The 26,490-nt window shown below is 46.2% G+C and overlaps 1 protein-coding gene across 6 annotated transcripts in view; it reads right to left on the bottom strand.

Annotated features, from left to right (window-relative positions):
- KIF16B (kinesin family member 16B) overlaps positions 1–25,886 on the bottom strand; it is a 306,852-nt gene extending 280,966 nt beyond the window's left edge. For 5 of the 6 annotated variants that reach the window (XM_021078047.1, XM_021078045.1, XM_021078042.1 and 2 more), the window contains exon 1: positions 23,461–23,656. In XM_021078047.1, coding sequence (XP_020933706.1) covers positions 23,461–23,507 — 47 coding nt within the window. In that variant the 5' untranslated portion in view covers positions 23,508–23,656. Of the gene's footprint in view, positions 1–23,460; positions 23,657–24,920 lie in introns of those variants that run through there. The other variant, XM_021078043.1, reaches the window with a different exon arrangement.

The following is a 26,490-nucleotide window of genomic DNA, read 5'->3' on the forward strand; positions in this document are numbered from 1 at the left end:
GCTGAGGCTCTGGATCTGTGACCAACTGACACTCTGACGGCCACTCAGCCTGTCCAGCGTCCCCAAGACCTGTCTCTGAGGGGATGCAAGGTTCAGAGCACAGACCCGATGCCCACAGCGGGTGATCAAGCCACACAGGCACCGTCCTTACTAGGCACCACCAGCAGAGCCTGAGGGAGCTCCCTTTAGCGCTGTTTCTCCCAGGAGGCCCCTTCCACCTCCCCTCTTTCCTGATCCTGGGGCAATCAGGGAAGGACCAGCATCTCTAGTCATGCAGTGAAACTCAAGGCTGCTTGTGGCACAAGAGTGGGACCAGTGAAGGGCACCCAAGGATGACGCCTCCCCAGTTATGGGCAACACTGACACTGCAGGAAGGGGGACTGTCTCAAGTAAACAATGAATTCTAAACAAAGAAAGGAGGAAGCTTTTGTTTGTTTGTTTTCTTTTTAGGGCCTCACCTGTGGCATACAGAAGTTCTCGGCTAGGGGTAGAAATGGAGCTTCAGCTGCTAGGCTATGCCACAGCCACAGCCACAGCCATGCTGGATCCTTAACCCTCTGAGCAAGGCCAGGGATCGAACCCAAATCCTCATGGATACTAGTCAGCCTCACTACTGCTGAGCCACAACTCCCAAGGAGGCAGATTTTTAAATCTCCGCTCTAAATAGGAAGTTTTACACTGGCATCGGAGAATAAGGGCTGGTCACTCTGTTCTGATACCCCTTTGAGGATAAGAATAAATTAGGAGTTTGAGATTCGCAGATAACACACTACCACACATAAAATAGATAAACAACAAGAACCTAGTGTATGGCACAGGGAACTCAATATCAATATTCCCTATCATGGGAAAGAATCTGAAAAAGCATATATATCTGAATCATTTTGCTGTGTACCTGAAACACAACACAGTGTGTCAATTATACTTTGATACAAAAAAATTCTTTCTCTCCCCCCCCTTTTTTTTTTTTTTTGGCTCTTCAGGGCCTCATCTTTAGCATATGGAAGTTCCTGGGCTAGAGATCAATAGAAGCTGCAGCTGCCAGCCGACACCATACTTCACCGCAACACCGGATCCTTAACCCACTGAGCGCGGCCATGGATCAAACCCACGTCCTCATGGGTACTAGCTGGGTTCTTAACCAGAGCCACAACGGAAACTCCCCCAACAATTTCTTAATTTATAAAAATTAAAGAAAACACCTTTAATTAGTTGTATTTTAAAAATCAAGAGATTCTAAATACAAGTCTGGCTTTCAGACTTCTCTGGAAGCATGGGAAGTCACAGCACCCTGAGCCTGCACCTATAGGACAGCAGGGCCAGCTCCCCACAGGGTCCCACCAGTCTGCCCCCAGAAGCTGCTTCCCTGCCTGGCTCCCTAGAGGCTTCACAGAAGGGACTGTGCCTCTAACAGCAAATCCCTTATTTTAATGACAAGCTGGCAGCCAATTCCAAGGATCTGATTATGGCTTCTCAAACTTCATGTACTTTCTGCTGGATTTCATTATCTCCGCCCACCCACGGTGCCTCCACACAGGACAGAGAGCCATGAAGAAGCTGGCAGAGGCAACGAAACTAATCAAGCTGACTTTTAACAAAATAAAATATGATTTCACCCAGCCAGGAGCAAATAAGCTTTGATTTGCTCAGGTACTGAGGATTTACTAAAGAAACCACAGCGAGGGGCTTTCTCTTTCATTTCCTTCTGTCTCTGCAGCGTCTTTCAGTGTGGGCTGCACCCACCCCAATTCTCATTCCTTCTCGATCCTTGACCATATCTTCGCCCTGGATGTCCTCAAGCTATGCGCCTTTTGAAGAAGTGGCCCTTCCCCCGCAGCTGGAATGCAGGTGTAGCTCACAGGTTCTTAATTCAAGGATTCATCTCAGATTCCTTGAAATTGAAAACACTCCCACAAGGTCTCGGCAGAAATAAAAGACATCACCTCGTCATCAAGCCAGAAGGACCTAGAGTAAGAAGGCCCTCTGATGCCACCATGCTTTTTGCAATAAAACAGAGACAGAGAGCAAAACAGGTCTGGCCTCATTTCTATGGCTCAGTTGAGCCAAGAGGCCACGCTCAATAAAGCAGCCCCTCTGAGGACAGTCAGGTGAGGTCTCAAGTTGCACCTGGCTAAGGCCTGCACCTCTAGTTTGTACGTCATTTCAAAGGCGGAGGGGAGGAGGGGGCTGGAGCCAGCAAGTCCTGTAATTGCACTCACTGTCTCAGCCCAGAGGCCTCCTCTTGTGATAACAAGATGGCATCAAAGGAGCAGTTCCACTTCTGGTTCACTCACGTCCTCACTCTCCAGTGGCGCCTTTCTGTCCTCCAATGATTGATCAGGCTTTTTTTGTTTAGGGCCACATATGGAAGTTCCCAGGCAAGGGCCTAACTGGAGTTGCAACTACTGGCCTACACCACAGCCACAGCAATGCCGGATCTTTAACCCACTAAGCAAGGTCAGGGATTGAACCCAAATCCTCATGGACATTAGTTGGGTTCATTACCGCTGAGCCAAACAGGAACTCCTAAGTAGGCTTTTTAATTCGGCCTCCACTCTGCTGCACTGACGGCCACCTCAGAGCCCCTCATATTTCAGGGCTCTGCTGCTTGCATTTTCAAAGCCTGACAAACCAGAGGTCCTGTCACGGTAACAAACCTGACTAGTATCCACGAGGACGTGGGTTCGATCCCTGGCCTCACTCAGTGGGTTAAAGAAGTCAGCATTGCCGTGAGTTGTGGTCTAGGTCATAGACTGGGCTGAGATCTGGAGTTCCTGTGGCTGTGGCATAGGCAGGTAGCTGCAGCTCCAATCTGACCCCTGGCCTGGAAACTTCCATACTGTCTAGGCCTGATAAACCCAATTCAGCATTTGACATACAAAGCTCTCTGACAGGAGAGCAGAAAAACCCAGCCCTCAGCTTCCGAGCTACACAGGGAAAAGACTTGCGAACAGCTGTGCGTGCCTCTGAGGTTAAACAGATGGGTAAAATCACATCAGACTGAAGCCATGCAGAGAACGCAAACCACCGGTATCCTTCTAGCAACTTCGACATCAACACGCAGCTCCCTCGGACCTCTGGGCCTCCATGTGCTGCTCCCTCCACCTGCTGCCCCAGCCCTGAAGGCCCACAGACACCCAGTGCAGGCCCAGCTGAGCCACTTCTCCCTCCAAGGCCCTTCCCCCTGGAGGTCCACCACAGGTTACTTGCACCACAGCACCTGGTCCCACCAGGCAGAGCCTGTGCCTGGCTACTGCCCTACTAGATCCCCAACATAGTTTGGGGGACTCTGCAAGGTCCAAACTATTTGCATAGTATCACCAGGACATTTTTTACCTTTTCACTCTCAAAACAGCAGGGTGAAGTTTTCCAGAGGCTACAAAATGTGTGCTGATGCGTCATTCTGATAACTAAGGGGTCACGCGTGTGTGCACGCCTGTGCTCTAAAAATGTCTATTTTGGAGTTCCCACTGTGACACAATGGGATCAGCACTGTCTTGGAAGAACTATGACTCAGGTTCAATACCTGGCCTAGCACCAGTTAAGGATCCAGCGTCGTGATTGTGGCTCAGATCTGATCCCTAGCCAGGAAACTCCCGATGCCATAAGGCTGGCAAAAATGAAAAAACAAACAAAAACATCTGCTTTAATTTCTAATGCGGTAAAGATATTGACATAATACACAAAAACAAAGGCTCTTCAGGGTCTTCCATAATTTTAAGGGAAGCCCCAAACATGGAGAGATACTGGTCTAGCATAAGGCCTGCCATACACCCAGCAACGTTTACTTTGTGAATGATCGATCCATCCATCAATCAATCAATGATGAAGAGATGGATCCTCTTTCTATCACTAATGAAGTCTAGTGTGAAGTCTCGTACAGACAAAAGGTAGAAAGAAGTACCCAGAGGTCAGTTCATGCTCCCTCAGTTAAGAGGGGAAAGAACCAGATTTGGGGAACATCACCTGAGAAAGAGCTAGGACCATGACGGGCCCTGTGGGTGATTCCCTGACAGCCCCCCCCCCGCCCCCGCCGCCACTGCCACCCCCATCCCCAACTAGATCGTAAGCTCCAGAAGAGCCAGAATGTGTTGACTTTGCTGAATCCCAAATGACAAGCACAGAGCCTGGGACAGCAGGAGCTTAAGGAATGCAGGTGGTAGGTTTAGTTGATGGGTGGATGAGTGATGGGATTTGGGATATTGTGAACTGAGACTCATACAGATTCCACAAGATTGTTAGAAAAATTTGTATTTCATACATTTTAGGACAGGAAAGTCTATCAAGTTAATTGCTGTTGTTAATCATGTGTGCTGGCTTTAGCTGGAATAAATAAACTAGCTGCTACCAAAACTGCCAGGTGTTACTATAAGATCATATGAAAGGCTGCACCAGCAACATAGGAAAGTTCCCGGGGCAGAAATTGAATCCAAGCCGCAGCCTCAGCAACGACGAATCCTTTAACCTACTGCACCGGGTAAGGGATCAAACCCACATCTCCGCAGTGACCTAAGCCACTGCGGTCAAATTCTTAAACCCCTGCTCCACGGCGAATTCCTGAGATCACATATTCTTGTTGAGTTCTTTGAAAATTCTGTATCTATTCATCTGAAAATTGTCAGCCACCCAGAATTCCCTACATGAAATCTCCATGGTCATGTTCCATGTCTTTATCAAGGTCTTCTTAAAGGCTATTCAGCTATTATTCTCAAGACTTACTCTTTTACCTATTGTCTCCTGTCCTGGGCTCAAATTTTTGGTAGGCTTCTGATTAGACCGGCAGGTGGTTGGTTGGGTAGGTGGACAGATGGATGGATGGATGGATGGCAGGTGGCTGGCTGGCTGGTAGCACAGCAGGTAAGTGGGAAAGTGGATCTACTCTAGCTGCAATGCACTAGCCTCTGCCCCTCTAAGTTCAATCATACCTGGCCTCCAAATCTGTCCGGCAGCTGTGAGTCTCACTGGCTGGCTTTCTAACACACAAATCTCATCTGTTATACCCATTTGGAAAAATCGTTCCTATTACCTACAGAACCAACTTTAAGTTCAATCATTCTATAACTATTTTATAACAGTTTCTTTATAAAGAAAGAAACTATTTAATAAAGTCGAGAGAGCACAACCCCTATAATCTGGACCTCCCACCTCTCCACCCCAGCACTTACCAGCCATATGAAGTTCCAGCCTCAGCACAATACGCTGCAGCTTCCCATCACACTCTACCGTGTAGGGCCTCTGTACACTTTCTGCTTAATAAGTCATTGCCCCTCTTGTCTGCTTAGCTGTCATCCACAGAGCCCTGCCCTCAGCCCTGAAATTCTTGGGGTGTTCCTCCAGCCCTGAGAAGGAATGCCACCCAACACCTGTGCACCCTGACACTGCCATGTGAACACCATCACCCAGAGAACTGGGGACACTCTATGTCTGCTGCTCCCACTCTGCGTCCACAGATCAAGTGCTACTGGAGAGCAGGGATCATGCCCTTGTTCATCTCTGACCAAAGTAAAAGACCCAATAAAAGCTCAATGGCCAGACAGATGCCAAGGTCTCCAGGAAAACACCTGCTCTCCACCCTAAGCCCATGCAGACATCAAAGCTCCACTTCTGCCATAATGTCTGCCTGGACACTCGAGCTCACACTGATTTTCCTTTCTCTAAAACCTACCACACTTTAATATCTACACAGCAGAACCTAATACATGGTGAGACGAGCGGACAAAGTCCATTCATTATTGAGTTATGTGAAATTCTGCTCCATCATCACAATATTCATGTGAAATACGAAGAGGTACAATACAAAATTATAACAGCTACCACTGATTGTGCCTACTCTGTCCAAGCCCTTTACAGCCATGAAAATAAGCTTACGAATAAGGTTATTGTCCCCATTGTACAGATGAGCAAAGAAGAGACCGAAGGCTTATTCTTTAGAAAACCATGCAGCTTATTTAGTGGCAATGCCAGAAGGAAACCCTGGGACCATCTGCTTCGCCTACCCTTCAACATCCAAGCCTCTATCACACCCTTACTGTGCTGAGCACTGTGTGAAAGTCTGAGATTAGAGAGAGTGAGATCTCTGCCTCATTAATTTAATCAAGTCACAGTCCAACAGTCTCCTCTCTAAGAAAAAGCTCACTTCACAAAAACACAGTTTCTGTTAGGCAGAAAGCATTTAATGTCTGCTGAAGGAAGATATGAATGAATAAGAAATGGCAAATCAATAACTACCGACACGCTCCAAAGCTAAAAAAGATGGTCGAGAATATAAATCAGATTTACCCCGGACTGATTATCAATAGCTGTCTCTCAAAAGTCAGAGCAGAATAAAAGGAAGAGAGGGAAAGATGACAAAAGCAGAAACAACCACAAAGTCCTCGAACTCTTCAAAATCAAAAGAGGGAGGAATTCCAACCAAGATCAAATTCGAGACAATCAAATCAGTTCCAAAGCATTTATGTTCCAGGAAAGAATAAAGTCCTTCCACTGATTCCTGAGTCCATTTATCAGTCATCAAAAAGAACAGAAAATCAGAGAACTATTAGTAGAACATGCAGGCTAAGTTACTGCCAGAAATAAGGTTCTCTTGGGGAAAAGCTGCCCTCTGGAGTGTTCCTCCTTCCCTGCTCAGCATCCTCCTCCTCCCAACACTGTCCACTGACCTCATCACACACTGAACCTCAGCAGCTGCTTCTGCAGCTCAGCTTCAGGGGCTGTCCTCTGTTAAAAGAATAAAAGCTTACGAATTCTGGATCCAGTTCCGGAAGGATCAAAGTAGAGGCTCTTTGGCCTGAAACTCTAGCATGATGATCAACAGAGTCGAAACACAAACAAACAAACAAAAGCAAAGCGCAGCCAGGTGGCATCAGACCTGTGGCTTTACATCTGCCTCCCTCACTGCTCCTCTCCCCAGCCCTTTTGCTGCGACCCAACTAGTCACTTCACTGGCAAGCCTGAACTTCCCGAGAGCAGAAACTGTGCCCTTTGGTGTCCCCAGGGCTCAACACAAAGCTTGGCACTTCAGAGGTAGCCAATGAATGCTTGCAGAGTGAATGAGCACTTGAATAATTGTGGTCACACAGCTACACCTGTCGCTCAAATCATCTCACTTCTATTCTTGGCCCCTTGAGAGTCCATTCTCCACCAGCGGTCTGAGTGACCTTCAGACACTCCCACTCTCTCACCCATATGAGAGCCCTGACCACACTTAGAATGAAGCCTAAGGCCTCACTCTGGCTCTCTGGGTCCTCCATGGTCGCCACACGTCCCCTCCCTCACTACACTGGGCCCTCAGCCTCCCGTATGCAGTGCACACTGCAGACACACTCCTGCCTCAGGACCTCTGAACTGCTTTTCCTTCTGCTTAGAACATTCTCCCCAGATATCCCCACAGTTCATCACCTTCTTTCACCCACACAGAGTCCATCCCTGACCACTGCTACCTACCTATGCCTTTACTCTGTTTTATTTTCTTCACAGAACTTTCAACCACCTGCTATTACACACGATTCATCATTTACTCACTAGACCTGCACTGTCTGAGATGGCGGCACCCAGGCACACACAGCTCTGAGCTCTTGAAATGTGGCTCGTCAGGAGTTCCCATCCTGGTGCAGTGGAAACGAATCCTACTAGGAACCATGACGCTGTGGGTTCGAACCCTGGCCTCGCTCAGTGGGTTAGGGATCCAGTGTTGCCGTGAGCTGTGGTGTAGGTCACAGAAGAGGCTTGGATCCCACATGGCTGTGGCTCTGTGGTGCAGGCCAGCAGCTATAGCTCTGATTGGATCCCCAGCCTGGGAAACTCCATATGCTGTGGGTACAGTCCTAAAAAAAGCAAAAAAAAGCAAAAAAAAACAAAAACAAAAACAAAACAAAACAAAACAAAAAAAAAGAAGAAGAAAAAAGAAATGCAGTTCATCCAAACTGAGTTCTGCTATGAGTGTAAAACACACTCCAGATTTCAAAGACTTAATACAAAAATAAAAAAATAAAAAGGGAGTTCCACTGGGGCTTAACAGTAACAAACCTGACTAGTATCCATGAGGACACAGGTTTGATCCCTGGCCTCGCTCAGCGGGTTAAGGATCTGGCACTGCTGTGAGCTGTGGTGTAGGTTGCAGACACAGCTCAGATCCAGTGTTGCTGTGGTTGTGGTGTAGGCCAGCAGCTGCAGCTCTGATTTGACCCCTAGCCTGGGAACCTCCATATGCCACAGGTGAGGCCCTCAAAAAGACAAAAGACAAAAAAAAAAGAAAGAAAGAAAAGTAGAAAAAAAAACCAATGAATAAGGAAAATACAAAATAGGCCAAGCTGTGATAAGTGCTGTAAAGAGAAAAAAAAAACAAAAAAAATCACACACCAGAAGGTCAGGTGTGATACTTTCAATGAGACAACTGAGGAGGTGCCATCTGAGCAAAAACTCTAAGGAAAGAAGTGGGCTGTGTAGACCCCTGGGTCTCCACACCTCCAGCAGAGGTCGTGACCCGCATCACTGAGGGGAAAGGGGCAGAGGGGGCAGTGGAAATAGAGAGCTTCCCCTTTAAGGTATAGAACTGTCGCTAGAAAGTGGTTTTCCCAACCAGGAACCACAGTTCCCAAGCTTCCTTGCAACTGGGTGAGGCCATGTGAGCAAGAGTGACTCATCTCTTCCTCACCAGAAGGAGGAGAGGTGGATGCACTCTGCCCACCCTCTGGCTCCCTTCCTCCACCTGGAGGGAGTAGACAGTGAGGCCCCAGGAGTGGAGGCTCCACAAAATGGGAAGAAAGCCACCTGCCTCCCTGAGCAGAAGATAAGCTCCTTGGTGACTGCAGTGCTAAGCCACCAACACATGGGGGTACAGAGCCCTTCCATACAGGATCCCTCCCAGACTCGAAAGCTAAGAAGCTGTTTCTTTTCCCATCCTCTGTGCTCAGGGGTTGTCATGTGCATCACCATAAGCCTGCCAGGTCCCTAGGGGGCACCGAGTGTGTGGTCCCTGTACAACAGCTGATTCAACCAATCATGTCTAAAATCAAGCCTGACACACCACTGAGATCAGCCTTCCTGGCTCATTCCAAACTCCAACCCTTTCTGCCCCATCAAGGATTAAAGGTCCCCACCTGTCCTTTTCACTGACCTATGGAACTGAACAATTAATCCAGCCTCAATCTTTTGAATGGAGAGAGGTACACCAGGGGAAGTTTACCTATTCTTACCCTTAATGTATCAGCATAATCCAAGTTGGCCCTAAAATCAAGAAAAGCTTAATTAAGGAGGAGATGTTTTACAAAACAACTATTTGCCTTGTGTGATCTTGGACTGAATCTTGGACCAGAGAAAAAGACACTATCGGGGCAATTTGGGAAATGTGAATGAATCAGATTAGTAGATAATACCGTATCAAGGCCACTTGCCAGGTTTTTAATTACACTACAGTTGTACAGGGTGATAACACCAGGGCAAGTTGGGTAAAAGACACATGAGAACTCTGCGCTACTTTTGCAACTTTTCTAAATATTTCAAAGTGAAAAACATTTTTAATATTAAAAAAAAAGAAGATATCTCAATTGGATCATCCTCTATGAGCCCAGGACTAGTGACATTTTCCTCACAGTTGCACGTTTATCCGATCAAGCAGAGACAGCTCCTAGAAAAACACTAACTTTGGGAAGAGAACAGACCAAAATCTGATATTTTTAAAAACTTTATCTCTGCAGCTTTTTTTCACTTCTGAGCTAGTCTCCATCACCTTGACTTGTTTTATTTCTTGAAAGTTCCCTGGGGCTTTAAATCTCGCTTAGAGGGGGCTCACAAAGTGACTTTCCTGTACCCCCAGTGGAGTCACTGTGATGGCTGAGACTCTGTTAATAAACCCTGAAAATAAGAATCAGTAGGTGCGCCCAGGCAAGAGGCCACGAGAGCTTAAGAAAGAAAGCTCCTGAGAGTGGATACACACGGTGGGCTCAGAACCCTAGACTCTTTGAAGTTGAAAATTCTCACTCTAAGCTTTACGTATCCTCATGGGATCAGGAGCCCCACACCCACCCCCAGCTTCCAAGAGGAAATAGGATTGACTTTCTGACAGCATCCTAATTTCAATGTTCCCTTACGTTAAAAAAATCAGATTTTACCAAGTTCAGCTCTGAATAAAAGATTCACTACACTAGTGTTTACAAACTGCCCATCATAAAATCAGTTTAGTGGATAACAACTGTCGACTTTTTTAATGAAATAGTGGAGAGTAGAAAACATCAAATGCCATGGGCTGATAAATGTCCTATAGCAGATGTTTTAAGTGCATAGCCCAGTACAATTATCATCAGCCTTCCAAAGCACTAATGTCCTTCATTTTAAATGTGATTAATCCTTGTGTAATAAGTCAGAAGGAAAAATATATTTCTTTTTTTTTTTGTTTTTTTGCCTTTTCTAGGGCCGCTCCCACGGCACATGGAGATTCCCAGGCTAGGGGTCTAATTGGAGCTGTAGCCACCTGCCTATACCAGAGCCACAGCAACGCAGGATCCGAGCTGTGTCTGTGACCTACACCACAGCTCACAGCAATGCTGGATCCTTAACCCACTGAGCAAGGCCAGGGATCGAACCTGCAACCTTATGGTTCCTAGTCAGGTTCGTTAACCACTGTGCCACAACAGGAACTCCGGGAAAAGGTATTTCAAAGGTATCTTATATTCACAATTACTTTTACTAGAAAATCTGAAATGTGTTCCATGGGCAAAAAATACCAACTATTTATAGCTGCCAGTCTACACCACAGCTGTAGCTCCGATTAGACTCCTAGCCTGGGAACCTCCATATGCCACAGGTGGGGCCCTAAAAAGCAAAAAAAAAAAAAAAAAAATTCCCTTCTGGACAAATGGCCAGAATGCACTTGTAAAGATGCTCAGCAGCACTAATCATCAGAGAAATGCAAATCGAAACTACAATGAAATATCACCTCTCGCCATCATCATCAAAAAATCTACAGACAATAAGAGGGTGTGGAGTAAAGGGAACCCTCCCCATACTATTAGTGGGACTGTAAATTGGTGTAGCCACCATGTAGAACAGTATGGAGGTTCCTTAAAAAACTAAATATAGAACTACCACATGACCCAGCAATCCCACTCCTGGGCATCTATCTGGAGAAAACCATCATTTGAAAGGATACATGCACCCCCAATGTTCACTGCAGCAACTATTTATAATAGCCAAGACAGGGAAGCAACCTAAATGTCCATCAACAGAGGAATGGATAAGGAAGATGCAGTATAAATCTACAATGGACTATTACTCAAACATAAAAAAGAATGTAATAATGCCACTTGCAGCAACACGGATGGACCCAGAAATTATACTAAGTTCAGTAACTCAGAGAAACACAAGTATCATATGAGATCACTAATATGTGGAATCTAATTTAAAAATGATATGAAAGAACTTATTCACAAAATAGAAATAGACTCAAAGATTTCAAAACTAAAGTTATGGTTACCAAAGAGAAAATGTGGGGGAGGGATAAAATAGGAGGTTGGGATTGACCTATACACACTACAATATATGGAATGGATGGGTAACAAGAACCTACTGTATATTATTCAATACTGTGTGGCAAGCTATATAGGAAAAGAATCTGAAAAGGAATGGATATATGTATATGTATAACTGATTCACTTTGCTATACACCTGAAACTAACACAACCATGTAAGTCAACCAGACTCCAATAACATTTAATTTAAAAAATAGTTTAAAAAAAAAATAAAATACAGAAAGAAAAACTAAAAAAAAAAAAAATTGCCAAAGGGGGAGGGAGTGGGATGGACTGGGAGTTTGAGGCCAGTAGATGCAAATTACTGCATTTGGAGTGGACAAGCAATGAGATCCTGCTGTGTGGCACAGGGAACTACATCTATCCACTTGTGATGGAATATGATGGAGGATAATGTGAGAAAAAGAATGTGTGTGTGTGTGTGTATATATGTATGTATAACTGGGTCACTTTGCTGTACAACAGAAATTGACAGAACACTGTAAATCAACTATACTGAAAATCTTTTAAAGAAAAAAGAAAAAGATTCCTGTCTACTCAGAGGGAACAATGTGAAACATCCCACAGATGCTGGGCTACGGATCCCTGATTGCTTATAAACATCTACAAAATCAAAGACTGGGTTAGAGGTGACAGTTATTAATGCAACAACTATTTTCTGAGTATCCATCTCTGTCAGGCACATTCCAGGTCCTAGGGAAACAGCCATGAACAAAACTAACAAGGTAACTGGCTCTCATGGAGTTTACATGCAAGGAGAGAGACAAAAACCAAGAAAGCGAAAATCCTTTCATATGTGCACACACACATGCCGGCACACAAACATATATATATATATATATATATATATATATATATATATATACACACACACACAAACTCAATCACAGCAAATGCTGTGAAGCCAGAAAAACAACACAAGGTGAGGAAGGCTTTTCAGATGAAGTCATGATACTTGAGCCAGAACCTGACCCTTCTTTGATCCCCGTTTCCTCAGCTAAAAATATTCATTTCTGTGGGACTGTTGTCAAGAATTAAATTAGATACGGAGGGTATAAGAGCAGAGTTCCTAGTCAGCGAATGAGTGGCTAGAAAGTAATTGATGAAAACAACTACTCATCAACATTACAGTGAAAGCACTTGCTCAACTGACCTTAAATTCTACACATCCCATTGAAATTTGCTCAAAGTGTCTATGAGTAGATTGCTGATCACAGAAAGAGCTATTTCCCCTCCACTGGGCAGCAACAAGGAATAATGAATGTACTTGGACATGGACAAAGCAGGAAACACACATGCTCAGCCCAGAGCAGGTGAGAGCGAAGGGAAGCCCCCAGGACGGACCTCTGAGCCCTCCTCTCCGGTCCCCTCCCCTGTGCCTGATGGGACTCACTGGGCCGAAGCCATGGGAATGATGACCACCTTCCCAGGAAGGATTTTTCCATGATGGCCGATGTCACTGTAGCAGGACAAAAGGCAGTCCAGGACACCGAAACAGGCCAGAGGCTCCGTCCTGGGGAAGGGGCTGGGTACTGGGAGGCACTATCACTCCGCCCCCAGGACAGAAGTCTAACTAGAACATATTTTCTTTCACAAAACTGACCTTACAAGATTGCATCACAGAGTTCCCATTGTGGTGCAGAGGAAATGAATACGACTAGTAACCATGAGGATGCAGGTTCGATCCCTGGCCTAGCTCAGCGGGTTAAGGATCCAGCATTGCTGTGAGCTGTGGTGTATGTAGTTTGCAGATATGGCTCAGATCCCGCATTGCTGTGGCTGTGAGTGGCAGCTACAGCTCCAATTTGCCCCCTAGCCTGGGAACTTCATAAGCCACCTAAAAAGAAAAAAAAAAAAAAAAATTGCATCCCAATTCCCAAATCCACAAAAATAGAAAAGATTGAAATAACTGATTATATATTTAAATAATTTAGGAAATTAATCATGAGATGAGAATGTGTAAACTAGGTCAGCTTCAGACCTAAATGGTATGGACCACACCACTGGGCATTTCTTGACTCTGGTCCTCCTCAGAGACAAGTCACAGCCACCACAGCTACTATCACCTTCAAGTAACTCACCTCCAGATAGGCCTCCACAGAGCTGGTAACTCACCTGTGTCACTACTTCCTGGATCAGCCACCAGCATCCTGAGCCAGCTTCACTGACTACCATGGCACTCCACCCTAACCAGCTCATCCTGCAACCTGACCTTGGGAAAGGTCATTCCTTCACTTAGAAGGGCCCCAAACTACTCAACATCTGATTCTTCACCTCTGGCCTATTTATTGGTCTGAGAATGTCTCTTACAAAGGCAAAAAAAAAAAAAAAAAAAAAACAGTCTATAACACAGTTATAATTTATGCTGCTACACCAACAGGAAAAAAAAAGACTGGATCTATATGCACCAAGACTAAAGAGGGCTTCTCTCTGGATCATGGAATTTATGAGCCATTTTCGATTTGATTTCTTTGGTACACTTTTCAGCACACTTTTTTTTTTTATATAAGCATACACTGGTTTCACAATTAGAAAATACTGTGGAGGAGTTCCTGTCGTGGTGCAGTGGTTAACGAATCCGACTAGGAACCATGAGGTTGCAGGTTTGGTCCCTGCCCTTGCTCAGTGGGTTAACGATCTGGCGTAGGCCAGTGCCCACAGCTCCGATTCGACCCCTAGCCTGGGAACCTCCATATGCCGCGGGAGCGGCCCAAAGAAATAGCAAAAAGACCCCAAAAAAAAAAAAAAAGAAAATACTGTGAAAGCGTCTTTTGGGGTTTTTTGTTGTTGTTGTACATTTCATACTTTGACTGCCCTTTCTTGTTACTTACAACCCCAACGGAGTCCAGAATCCCGCTGTCAGGGGTTGTACCTCAGTTCTCTGTATGGACTTCTTGCACAGGCCTCTGCCCATTCCCAGGACATCTGAGGCCTCACGGTCCAGCATTGCAGCAAGCGGCAGGAAAGTGGGCGGGATTATAGTGCGTAAAAGGCACCTGACGCAGCACTCAGAAAACAATCAATAAATGTTTGCCGTTGCTGGAGCTGGCAGGGTTACTTCTCTGCTATTCCACAGTGAAACTCCACTCACTGGCTAATGACAACCCTGTTTTAAAGCCATCGGTAGCTCCCGGTGCCTGATGATAACAGCCAAGATCTACAGAGCCCAAACTTTGGGGCCCGATACTGATAGCAAATGTTACTTCATTCCATCACCATCTCCCCCAGACAGGTGGGTCCTGAGAAGATCTCCCTCCAATGGATGAAGAAACCAAAGCACAGAACAGCTGAGCAAAGTGTCAAGGCACAGAGCTGGGGTTCAAACCCAGCTCAGCGCAGGCTGTCAGAATGTTCCACAATAACGGACAAGCTATCTACTGCTGTTCAATATGTAGCTGCTGAGCGTTTGAAATGTGACTTGTACAACTAAGTAACTATGTTTTAAATTTTTTTTTTGTTGTTGTTGTTGTTGTTGCTATTTCTTGGGCCACTCCCTCGGCATATGGAGGTTCCCAGGCTAGGGGTTGAATCGGAGCTGTAGCCACCGGCCTACGCCAGAGCCACAGCAACGCGGGATCCGAGCCGCGTCTGCAACCTACACCACAGCTCACGGCAACGCCGGATCGTTAGCCCACTGAGCAAGGGCAGGGACCGAACCCGCAACCTCATGGTTCCTAGTCAGATTCGTTACCCACTGCGCCACGACGGGAACTCCTATGTTTTAAATTTTATCCCATGTTCATTTAAGTAGCTGTGTGCAGCCAGCGCTAGGACAATGGCCAGCACGGGACTGAAACAAGAAAGCCCAAACTCTCAAGCTAACAAAGAAATGTCCTCACATCACCCACCTCTCAACTAATCCTTACAAAAAGCTCCGGTTAGTCTAAGATGCCTGGTGACTGTACTTGGTGCCACCTGCCAGCCACCCCTCCGCCCCCCTCTCATCTGAGTCTTCTGTTCAAGGGAGGGGCTTTAGAAATGAGAGTGAGAGAGGCTTCAGCTCAGACCCAAGCTCAGCAGTGACAGAGCTGTGTGACCTCAGGCAAGCTGTTTCCGTCTCTGAGCCCTCACTCCGCATCTGCAGAATGGGAGTGACTGTGCTGACTTACAAAGAGCACCAGCCAGGCACTCCACGGACACCCTCTAAATGGTTACTGTCATGATCCCTTCAGAGCTCAGTTCAAACTCCACCCTCTCATCTATGAGACCCTGGAGATCTCCTCCTCCAGCCTCCAGAATCTCCTCGAGACTCCCTCTTAACCCTGCACAGACTCCATTGTTGTGTGTGTGATATGTGATGTGTCTTCTCTGCCACTGGCCCAGCTGTCCCCTGAGGCCAAGGGCTTCTGTCATCAGGGAGCCCCAGGGCAACAACAAGTTACCAAGCAAAGGGCCTGGAGGGATGAGAAGCCAGCTCAGCCCTGCTTTATTATCTAAGGAGGTCTCAGGTTCCACTCAGGGAAAGGGGGTGAAAGGCCCGCTGTCAGTGAGTTGGTGGGAAGGGAAACGAAGTTGCCAAGATGAAGAGCACGGTCCTCTCGACAGCCTCCCATCCTCAATAGGGAGGCTGTCATCATCATCACAGACCCCAGAGGCCACAGTCGGCTATTTTCCACGACACTCCTGCTCTTTTTTTCTTTTTTCTTTTTATTGCTGCACCTGCTACGTATGAAAAGTTCCCAGGTTAGGGGTCGAGTCAGAGCTGTAGCTGCCTGCCACAGCCACGGCCACACTGGATCTGAACCCCATCTACACCACAGCTTGAGGCAACGCTGGATCCTTAACCCACTGAGCAAGACCAAGGATCAAACTATATCTCCATGGAAATTACGCTGTAGGGTTCTTAACCCACTGAACCACAACAGAAACACCACCCCTGCTCTTAAAATGGGAAAACTTCTGGAGTTCCCTTGTGGCGGAGTGGGTTAAGGATCTGGTGCTGTCACGGCAGGGGCTCTGGTTACTGTTGCAATACAGGTTAGATCCCTGGCCCGGGAACTTCTGCATGCCACCAGCAAGACCAAAATAAATAAATAAAATCAAATCAAATGGGAAAACTTCAGGGCCCTCTACAGATGTCAACTCCAGTCAAAACACCATTGGCATTTTTTTTCTTTTCGACTTAATGAACATGACACCAGATTCTACCTGAAAGGCTGAGAACAGTCACAAAATAGAAGGCAGGGAAGGACTTGCCTCATCAGATAAGAGAACATGTTATAAAGCTAACTTCTGGTCTGTTGCCATTAGTCAGTAAATTTTTTTTTGGTAGAACTTTTTTTTCCGTCTTTGTCTTTTTAGGGCCGCACCCGCAGCATATGGAAGTTCCCAGGCTAGGGGTAGAATCGGAACTGCAGCTGCCGGTCTACGCCACAGCCACAGCAACGTGGGATTCAAGCTATGTCTTCGACCTACACTGAAGCTTGTGGCAATGCTGGTTTCCCCAACCCAATGAGTGAGGCCAGGGATCAAACCCACATCCTTATGGATACTAGTCAGGATCTTAACCCTCTGAGCCACAACAGGAACTCCAAAAACTGCAATTTTTTAAATGAGACAGAATAGAAAAAAATAGGACGCAATAGAAAATATGAATGAATTGCATGTAACACCTCATAAACCTTTTACATATCTACAAAGTTTCAATTTAAAATGTCTCAATGTGAATTACAGTAAAAAAAATTTTGAAAAAGATCTTGTCTCACAACTTAACAAGGTACGTATGAGTATCATCGCCATTTTGCAGATGACAGAATTGAGGCTTAGAACAATGAAGTCACTTGCTCAAACTGACCCAGCTTGTAAATGACACTTAAAACTGGAACCCAGGCTGCCTGCCCTCAGACCTAAATTGTATTAACACTGGCAGGTCAAGGGGACAGATACACGGCCCTGAAGAATCAGCTCTTGTTTCATGAAAAAACATTCAACTGAAACCAACAGGAAATAAAATTAGTTACCAAAATATCATTTTTTTGTCTCTTCAGAAGAAAAAAAATTGTTTAATCTCATTAAGATTGTAAAAATGAAGCCAGTGAGAAAGAAAAGACTAGGCATCAGGACCATGGATATAATCACAAACAAAAAGCTACAGACAATTCATAAAAGTTAAGCTTTTGCCCATAAAAATGACGAATGAATGAACTTTCTGCCAACACCTTACTCATTTTAAAAAACACAAGAGTTCCCTTCGTGGCTCAGCAGTAACAAACCCGACTAGTACCCATGAGGACTCTGGTTCAATCCCTGGCCTCTTTCAGTGGGTTAAGGATCCTGTGTTGCCGTGAGCTGTGGCGCAGGTCATCACAGATGCAGCTCAGATCCCACTCTGCTGTGGCAGTGGTGTAGGCCAGCAGCTGCAGTACCGGTTTGACCCCTAGCCTGGGAACTTCCATATGGCATGGGTGCTGCCCTTAAAAAAAAAAAAAAAAAAAAAAAAAGACTAAATAAATAAAAAGCACAGCTATGACTGCCCTAAGAAACCTACTGTGGGGCAAGCTGTCTTTCTCAACCTGTAAAACGGCATGACAGTAAAAGTCTCTACCTGCTATGATTACTGCAAAGATTAAATTAGGTTTTGTACCTCTGGCACAGAGCTAGCTCTGAATAAAAGGAGCCGCTATCATGCAATAGAAAGTATAGCTCGGAGTTCCCATCATGGCTCACCAGTTAACAAATCTGACTAGCATCTATGAGGTCGCAGGTTCGATCCCTGACCTTGCTCAGTGGATTAGGTCACCGTGAGCTGTGGTGTAGGCCGAAGATGCGGCTTGGATCCTGTGTTGCTGTGGATGTGGCATAGACCAGCAAGTATAGCTCCAATTAGACCCCTAGCCTGGGAACCTCCATATGCTGTGGGTGAGGCCCTTAAAAAAAAGAAAAGAAAGTAATAGCTCTTCCAAATTTCAAACTATTATGTCTGCCACATAATCACATAGCTTCTGTTGGGGTTCAGGGTGGGTCACCCCAAAATGCACTTTCACGGCATATTGATTGTTTTAAGTTAAACTTACTTAAGAAACCACCCATGTAAGAGAGTCACTCTCACTCTCCTGTCTCCCTGAAAGCGGGAACTAAATGTGTCATGTGACAGGTGTACTCTCTGCATCAGGAGATCCTTCCTGCCAAAGATATGGAATTTGGGGCTTTGTTACTGCTTTCATTGACTACCTCAAGCACAAATTCTATTTAGGTTCTTCACCAATCGGGCATACCAAACCTAAGTTTCTTTGTCCTATCAATTCCTTGCAAACTTGATTCTTTGCCTAAAAAGGGTAAATGCTGTCTGCTCTGGCCACTTCTTAGATCCTGTTTCTGAGACCTCCATGCAGAAGATGAAAATTTGGGTCTTTTTCTCCTGTCAATCTGCCTTGTACCAATTTTATTATTAGTCCAGCTACAAGAACTCAAGAGAGAAGTAGAGGGGGAAACTCCCCCCCCCCCGGATAGTACAAAAAACAAATTCATCACATCTGGTCCTTAATCAAGCCCTTCATATTTCTTGCAAGGAGGACTGGCTCTGAGCACAGGCTCAGAGAGTCAGCATCTCACCTCCTCACCCCATTCTTCAATAGTCCACCTGTAATGCCATCCCCACCTCCCAACCCCTCCAGGCCTTTCCTCCCTGTTGCTTGCTTCCTCTTTGCCTTCGGCACCTGTATGCTTATTTACAGCAGCCAAGAACAATTTAAATGCCCAAAAGAAGACAGGTGAATGGGTATATGCAAATATTACTCAGTCATGAAAAAGGAAGTCCCACCATTTACAGCAACATGGATGAATACTGAAAGAAGTCAGAGAAATACTGTATAGATCACACTTATAGGTGGAATCTAAAACTAATAAGGCCAAAACAAACAAGTAACAACCACAAAACTCAGAAAAAGAAACCATATTTGTGCTGAAGTTCCCACTGCCACACAGTACAAGTTAATCTGACTACTATCCATGAGGATGCGGGTTCACTCCCTGACCTTGCTCAGTGGGCTGGGGATCCAGCATCACCGTGAGCTGTGGTGTAGGTGGCAGACACGGCTCGGATCCCACATTGCTGTGGTGGTGGTATAGGCCAGCACCTTTGGCTCCAATTAGACCCCTAGCCTGGGAACCTCCATATGCCACAAATGCAGCCCTAAAAAAGACGAGGAAAAAAAAAAAGATACAAACTTTAAGTTATAAGATAAATAAGTTGTGGGGATGTATGTACAACATGACAAATGTAGTTAACACTGCTGTATGCCATGTTTGAAAGCTGTTAAGAGAGTAAATCCTAAGGGTTCTCTTCACAGGTGGAAAAAACCTTTCTTTTTTTGTACCACATGAGATACACATTTTTTAACACACACATTCAGGAATTTCCTGGTGGTTTAGTGGGTTAAGGATCTGGCATTGTCACTGCTGTAGCAAGGGTTTGATCCCTGGCTGGGGAACTTCCACATGCTGTGGGTCTAGCCAAAAAAACAAAAATAGAAAACACATTCACAAAATGCTACCACAGTGTGTATGTATGGCTATCTTGCTTTTCTCACTCAATCCCCCTATCTTGGAACGTTTAAAATTAACATATTCTTTTGTAAATACTAAATAGCATTCTACCAAACAAATAGGCCATAACTCAACAAATCCCCCATCACTGTATATTTAGGTCATTTATGATGTTTTGTTGGTTTAAACAATGATGCAGAAATATCCTTACACATACATCTTGGCAGGTGGGAAAATAATCCATAAAATAAAATCTTGGAAATGAAATTTCCCAATGAAAGAGTTTATAAATGTCTAACCTTGACAACTACTGGCAAATTTCCCAATATGGACATTTCAGAGGTCTAGGCCCTTCATGATTCTGTCGCCATGCCTTTCCCAACACTGGATGTTCAGACAACAGTCACCATTCTCACTGGTGAAAAATGGTTTCTTTGGGCCACTGTAACTGGCAAGTCTTTCATCCTGAGTTAGGCCAAGCACATTTGGATGGCTACTTGTATATCTCTTTCCAATTCACTCCCAACTTCTGAATCACTGTCTCTCCCTGAAACTGCTCTTTGGAAGGTTACCAATGCTCATGTCTCCAAGACCAAGGACCTCATCTCACTGGCATCATCAGAGCACCTCTCGGCAACAGACAACTCTGTCTCGGTAACACCTGACACCAACACCTGCCACTTCCTTTGGGAAACCCTTCTCCTTGCCTGTCATGAGCACCTGCTGTGCTGGTTCTCCTCCACAAGCTGCAAGCCAACCTTCCCTCTGGAATCCTAAAGAGAAGCATGTTCCAGTGTCCAATCCCTGATTCCCTTTTCTTCTCACCCTAAACATCTTGCTTCTTTTGTTTCATCTACTGTATATCTGTGCTTTATGCATAAAAATGAAATTTTTCCCTCCTGAGAAATCCCCTCACTCTAACATTCTTACACTGTCATCTACGTGCAAAACATCTCCAAAGGCCGATCCTCGGATCACCTGAGACCCACGTTTCTAACAGTCTACTGAACACCAGAAAGAGGGGGACGTCCTTCCCACACTTGAGAAAATGAACAGGGTCAACGCGTGGGCAGCACTCACCCAGCACTGCACACCGTGCTTCTACTTGACACTTACTGCACCCACCTGACCGTCCACCTTCCCCAGACCTCTTCCACCTCCTTGAGCATCAAACTGAAACCCAGGAGGACCCTAAGGGGTCTTCCCAGGGCAGGCCCTTCCCCCAGAGCCTCCTCTGCTTTAGCTCTTCTCTGAAGAACCTAGATAACAGTATGTGATGAACATCTCCTGAGTTGTTTTACAGATAATAAAAACATCGCCAAAAGGAAGAAATTAACTACTTGATGATCCTGAGCATGTGGGCTAAGGATGGATAATGTTAAAACCTGTGGTGTTGCCCTGTGACCTCACCATCAACCAATCAGAACTGTGCTTGAGCTGATCACTTACCCAGCAACCGCCAACCCCCCCCACCCCCAAACCTGGCTTTTCAAATGCTTTACCATTTTGTTTGGGCTTTAGGGTGGGGGGGGGGGGAGAAGAGCCACCTGTCTCCTTGCATGGCCTGCAACAAACCTTTCTCTGCTCCAAACTCCAATGTTTTGGTTTGTTTGGCCTCACTGTGCATCGGGCACTTGAACTTCACTAACAAAACCTCAGTCAGTGACCTTGTGTTCTTCCCCTTTCCCCTCTTTGCCATCCACTGAACTGCCAAACCCTGTCAATTCCTACCAACTGTCTCCATGGATCTTTCCATCTCTATCTATGACCTAGACTGCTGCTTCCTTACCTCTTGGTGTAATCCTGATGCCACCAGCACAGTGAGAACACAAATGTCATCACATCTACCTACCTCCTGGAAGCACCTGGCTTTTGGACCCATTTCCTACAGTCCTTCCACGTACCTGGGCTCCAAGCACTGTCAAGGAACACATGGCAGCATTCTTCCTGGGGCACCCAGTGTTTTATGAGAGTCCCACCAGCATGCAGTCCCTCCCTCACCAGACAGTAAGGTCCTAGAAGACACTCATCAGACCTCCTTTACCCTGTCCCCCAGACAGCACTCAGCACAACACTCAATAAGTGCTGGCAGGTGCTTAATAACTGCTTTCTAAAGTTCCCCGATATGACCTCGGAGCATGTGCTCCAAAGCTTCTTTATTTCAAAGAAGGAAAAGAACTTTCCGTGGAACTCCAAAACAAAGAAAATATTTTAAAACCATCTAAACAACTTTGGGGTCCACTTGTCTCGTATGACTAAATATACATAGAAATATACATATTCCTAAGACTTACAAAAAAGTCAAATTCCTTCCCTAAAAAACTTTAGAAATAACTTAAAAATTACAAAAGCACTCATTTCCAATAGTTTACAAACCAGAATAATAACTCCCTACTTGCCAAAAGAAAAACAGATTCAGATGAGTCAAAGACGGTTCTGGCAATGTCTTTATTTTATGATCCTCTGCTGCCCTAATCAGCTGTCAGAACAAACAAACAATGACCTCCAAAGTCAATACAACCTAAGTAGCAAAGGGCATATGGTAAGTCAAATGTCCAACTTGCTTGGGAAGCAAATAAAAATAAATGCCCGGTATGAACCCCTTCTATCAAATGAGAAGGACACATCCCATTCAGATCTACTTCATCCTTTAAAGTTATACCTGAAACTTAAAAAGCAACTTTTCTAAAGCCTCTTTCTTAACTGATTATAAAATGGTCACTGAAAAGGACGCACAGCTTATTCTTCAGAGAATGCAGTCAATTCATTATGAAAAGCATTACTGTGTAGAATCATACAAGGTTAAATTCTAAATGTGTTTAGAATCCCCCTCCCCCCCCGCCTCCCTCCCCCTCAGCGTATTTCAAACACGTGCACTTAAGTGTCCTTGATTTTTTTTTTTCTTTCCAGGAAACAAAACTTTGTCAAAGTTTTCCCATCCACTCTTTAACCTGAAGTTAAAAACTGTTAAACTACTGATCAGAAGTTAGGGTTCACATTCAGGGGACAGAAATCATCTCCTACTAAAGGATTAAAGAGTAACACTGTTAATAGCGAACTTCTGAGTTGGCATAATTGAGGGGACTTTGCCTGACAGCTCTGGTACCCCCATGACCACGCTCATGGATTTCTACCTTCCTGAAAGTGATCCCTTCATGCCTTATAAAGGAGGAACAAGCAAACTTCTTTAAATTAATGGCACCAAGCGGAGTTCATAGGAATCTTCTCCGCCGTCCCGTAAACTCTTTACCCCGTCCAGCGGAGCGTAAAAGGGACAGCAAAGCTTCAAGTATCCCAGGCCCCCAAAGGCCATAGCCAGGGCCCAGTGGGCCGGAGACGGGATTCTGACACGTAAGTCCAGGCTGGCCTTGGAGGGGAGTTGGAAACCAACTTCCTCCCGGTGGGGACTGGGGACGTGTCGGGGAGCCGCCTGCGCCCCGCCCCCTCTCACCTGCGATTCATGGGCCGGACTCTCACGGCCACCTTGACCGATGCCATTGCTCATGCCGGCCCAGCCCGGCCCGCGCGGGCTCACACCTGCCCAGCGCCCTGCGGCAGCCAGCGATCCTCCAGACTCGGCCCGCGGCTCCCGCCCACTTCCCCCTCTGCCCCCGCCCCTCGGCTCCCGCCGGACCCGGCGGCCCGCGGCGGCCCCACCTGCCCAGCCACTGAGCATGCCCAGAGCGGCTCCGGCCCGCGTGATCCGCGCACCCGTGTTTGGCGGCGGCCCGGAGGCGCGGAGGGGCGGGGCCGGGAGGTGCGGAGGGCGGGACCGCGGTGTCTGGGCGGGGCCGGGATGGCTGCGGGCTGGACTACAAAGGTCGGAGCCGCCGCCTGAGGTCTAGAAATCCCACGTATTTCAAGCTGCAGGCGGTGGCCTGTGAGTCGACCAGGGCGACAGGGATGGGGTGATTTCAGGAGAGTTTAAAACCCAACCTCATCCCTTGAAAAACTGGGGAGGAAGAAGAGGGATTCGTAGTAATTTAGGTCCAACGCAAGGATCACAGTCCTGTGATCAAATTACCAAAAACAGTTTTCCGGCCCTTATGGAAGACCTAGTTTTACCCCCACAGTGCAGGAGTTAGCTAATCTAATTTACTGAGCAAGAAAGTGACGCATAGAAAAGATTATCACAGATTGTTAGAGTGCAGCTCCGCTGAGGACTTCTCCACTACTCTAAGGCCAACCAGGTATGTGTCTTGGACCCCTCAATTCCGAGATAACCAAAAAATGAAAATAAAAAGGGTACTAGAGGTTTTAAATGCTATATCGGCCGAAATCAGTTCTTAATGGGACTTTTTTTGCACTTACGTTACAGTTTAGTAGTTTTAATCTTAAGGGAGTTAGCGGTGGGGGCGACACTATCCTCGCGGCTTAGGGTCTCTGATAGAAGAGAAGTCCAACGCTCTTTTTTCGTGAGTCCCTGCCCCGCTCCGTTCTCCCTGAGAATATACTTTCATTCATTCAGCCCGTTATGCATTCATGCGTGCATTGGGGCATTTGTTCACACACACCCAAGGGCCTACCACATTCCTAGTGGAGCCACAATGCTCCTCTCCCCCTCCTCGAAAGTATTTCACACCCTCAGGGCACCCAGGAGCTGGCTGGCAGTGGTCTTGGTTCTGAGGAAGGCAGCTGGACAAGGGTCGGAGGGGCTGCTCCTACAGCAAGCCCAGCAACAATGGAGGCCGCAAGGTGTGAAGGCCGGGCTCCTGTGTTTGAGCCTCAGCTTCAACACTAACTTTGGAAGTCGTCCAGTTTTAAGCCTCAGCTTCAACACGAGCTTTGGGAGTCGTCCAGTCTGCATCACTGAGCACCTCTAAAGCTTTCGCTTTATCTGCAAATTAGGAACAACTCCTTGAAGTTGGCCAAGGCATTAAGTGAGATGATGTCTGCAAACTTGTCACCCACCAGACAAGGAATAATGATCTCATCAGCTTCCCTAGAGCCCGCAGGCTGACCTGGAATCAGCAATCCGTGTGTTTCCAGAGCCCTAAAAATCCTGGGTTTTTCCCCTGAGAAGCACGGCGCTGAGTGCGGATTTGACTACGCGGCTGCGGAAAAACCAGGAGTACTGGATTCCGGAAAGGGCCGGGCATGCGCGGTAGCGGCGGGCGAGTTAGAGACTCCGGGAAGAAGCTGGCGCGGCGCCTGGGCTGCCCAGGCAGGGGTGGGGCCACTTTATATGGGAGCTGCGTGGGGACAATCGGCGCGGACCTCCTCGGAGGGTGTGGCCTGACATCCACGCGAGCCACTGTCATCCAAGCCCGCGACCACCCTCTCCGGGTCGCAGGTCTCAGCGCACTGAACTGGCAAGGGGCCCAGAGCCGGCAAAGCCAGCCCAATTCTTAAAGACAACAAATTACACAAACTTTGTAGGAGGAATTCTAGATTACATATTAAAGCGGTTTTTTGTGTCTGCGGCTTTTTTGGTTGGTTGTTTGGAAGGTTTCACTCATTTATTCATGTGTTAGTTATTCCTAACGCCCTCCACATGCCTGTAACTCTCAGTCCGTTCGTGACTTTTCCATTTAACAAAATAGACTATAGCAACCCTGCAGACACTGTGGCCCCACCCAGCACTCCTGGAGCTTTTGAGTATGAGGCGGTAAAGCCTTCATCTCACACCAGAGGGAAAAGAAACATAGCCAGAGAATATTTCCAACCGAGAGTAAGGAAGTCTCTGAAAAGGAAGATTAATTATAAGATAAGGAGTTGGCTCATCTTCTCAAACGTTAAAGTGCATACTTCCTAGTACTTCGCAAACATTAAGGCCTATACAAATCACCTGAGGAGGCTTATGAACGTGCAGAATCTGGGCAGTTCTGGGGTGAAACCTGAGATACTGCATTTCCCCAAAACTCTGGGGATTGTGGATGCTGCTGGCTGCAACCCACACGAGGGGAGCCAGGTGTTAGTGATCTCTAAGCAGTGTGGGAGCTTTGAAATACTTACATGTCTTATGAATAGTGGGAAACACGTGTCTCAATGTGAGGTCCAAAGGGTCAGTGGAGAAACTTCAGGGGTCCACATCAGATATGTATCCCAGCACAACAGTCCCAAATTTAGCAGCTTAAGACAAAAACAAAACATTTATTATTTCTTACAAATCTGTGGGTTGTTTAGTCTCACTTTATGGAACCAGGGGCTTGAGGTTGAGCTCAGTTGGGATGATTGGAAAGCCTGTGCCTCTTTCTCTTTTTCAACCTCAAAAAGTTGGACCAGATTCTTGGTTGGGCAAGGCAGCCTTCCCTGAGGGCAGCCCAATGACTCTGTTGGAGCTCATTTTGATGATGTACTATTGGCCGAGTAGAGCAGACCCAGCATCAGTGTTGGAGGGGGGAGAGGTGAGTGGGCGCAGTCACCCACCAGGAGCTGGTATATATGAGAGCCACTAAAATTACAAATTACCAGAAGGTCCTTGAACTCAAATGAGGGAAAAACAAATTACACCTGTAATAGCCTCTAAGTAAAATAGATT

The sequence above is a fragment of the Sus scrofa genome, chromosome 17 (assembly GCF_000003025.6).
Source record: "Sus scrofa isolate TJ Tabasco breed Duroc chromosome 17, Sscrofa11.1, whole genome shotgun sequence".
NCBI classification, from domain to species: domain Eukaryota; kingdom Metazoa; phylum Chordata; class Mammalia; order Artiodactyla; family Suidae; genus Sus; species Sus scrofa.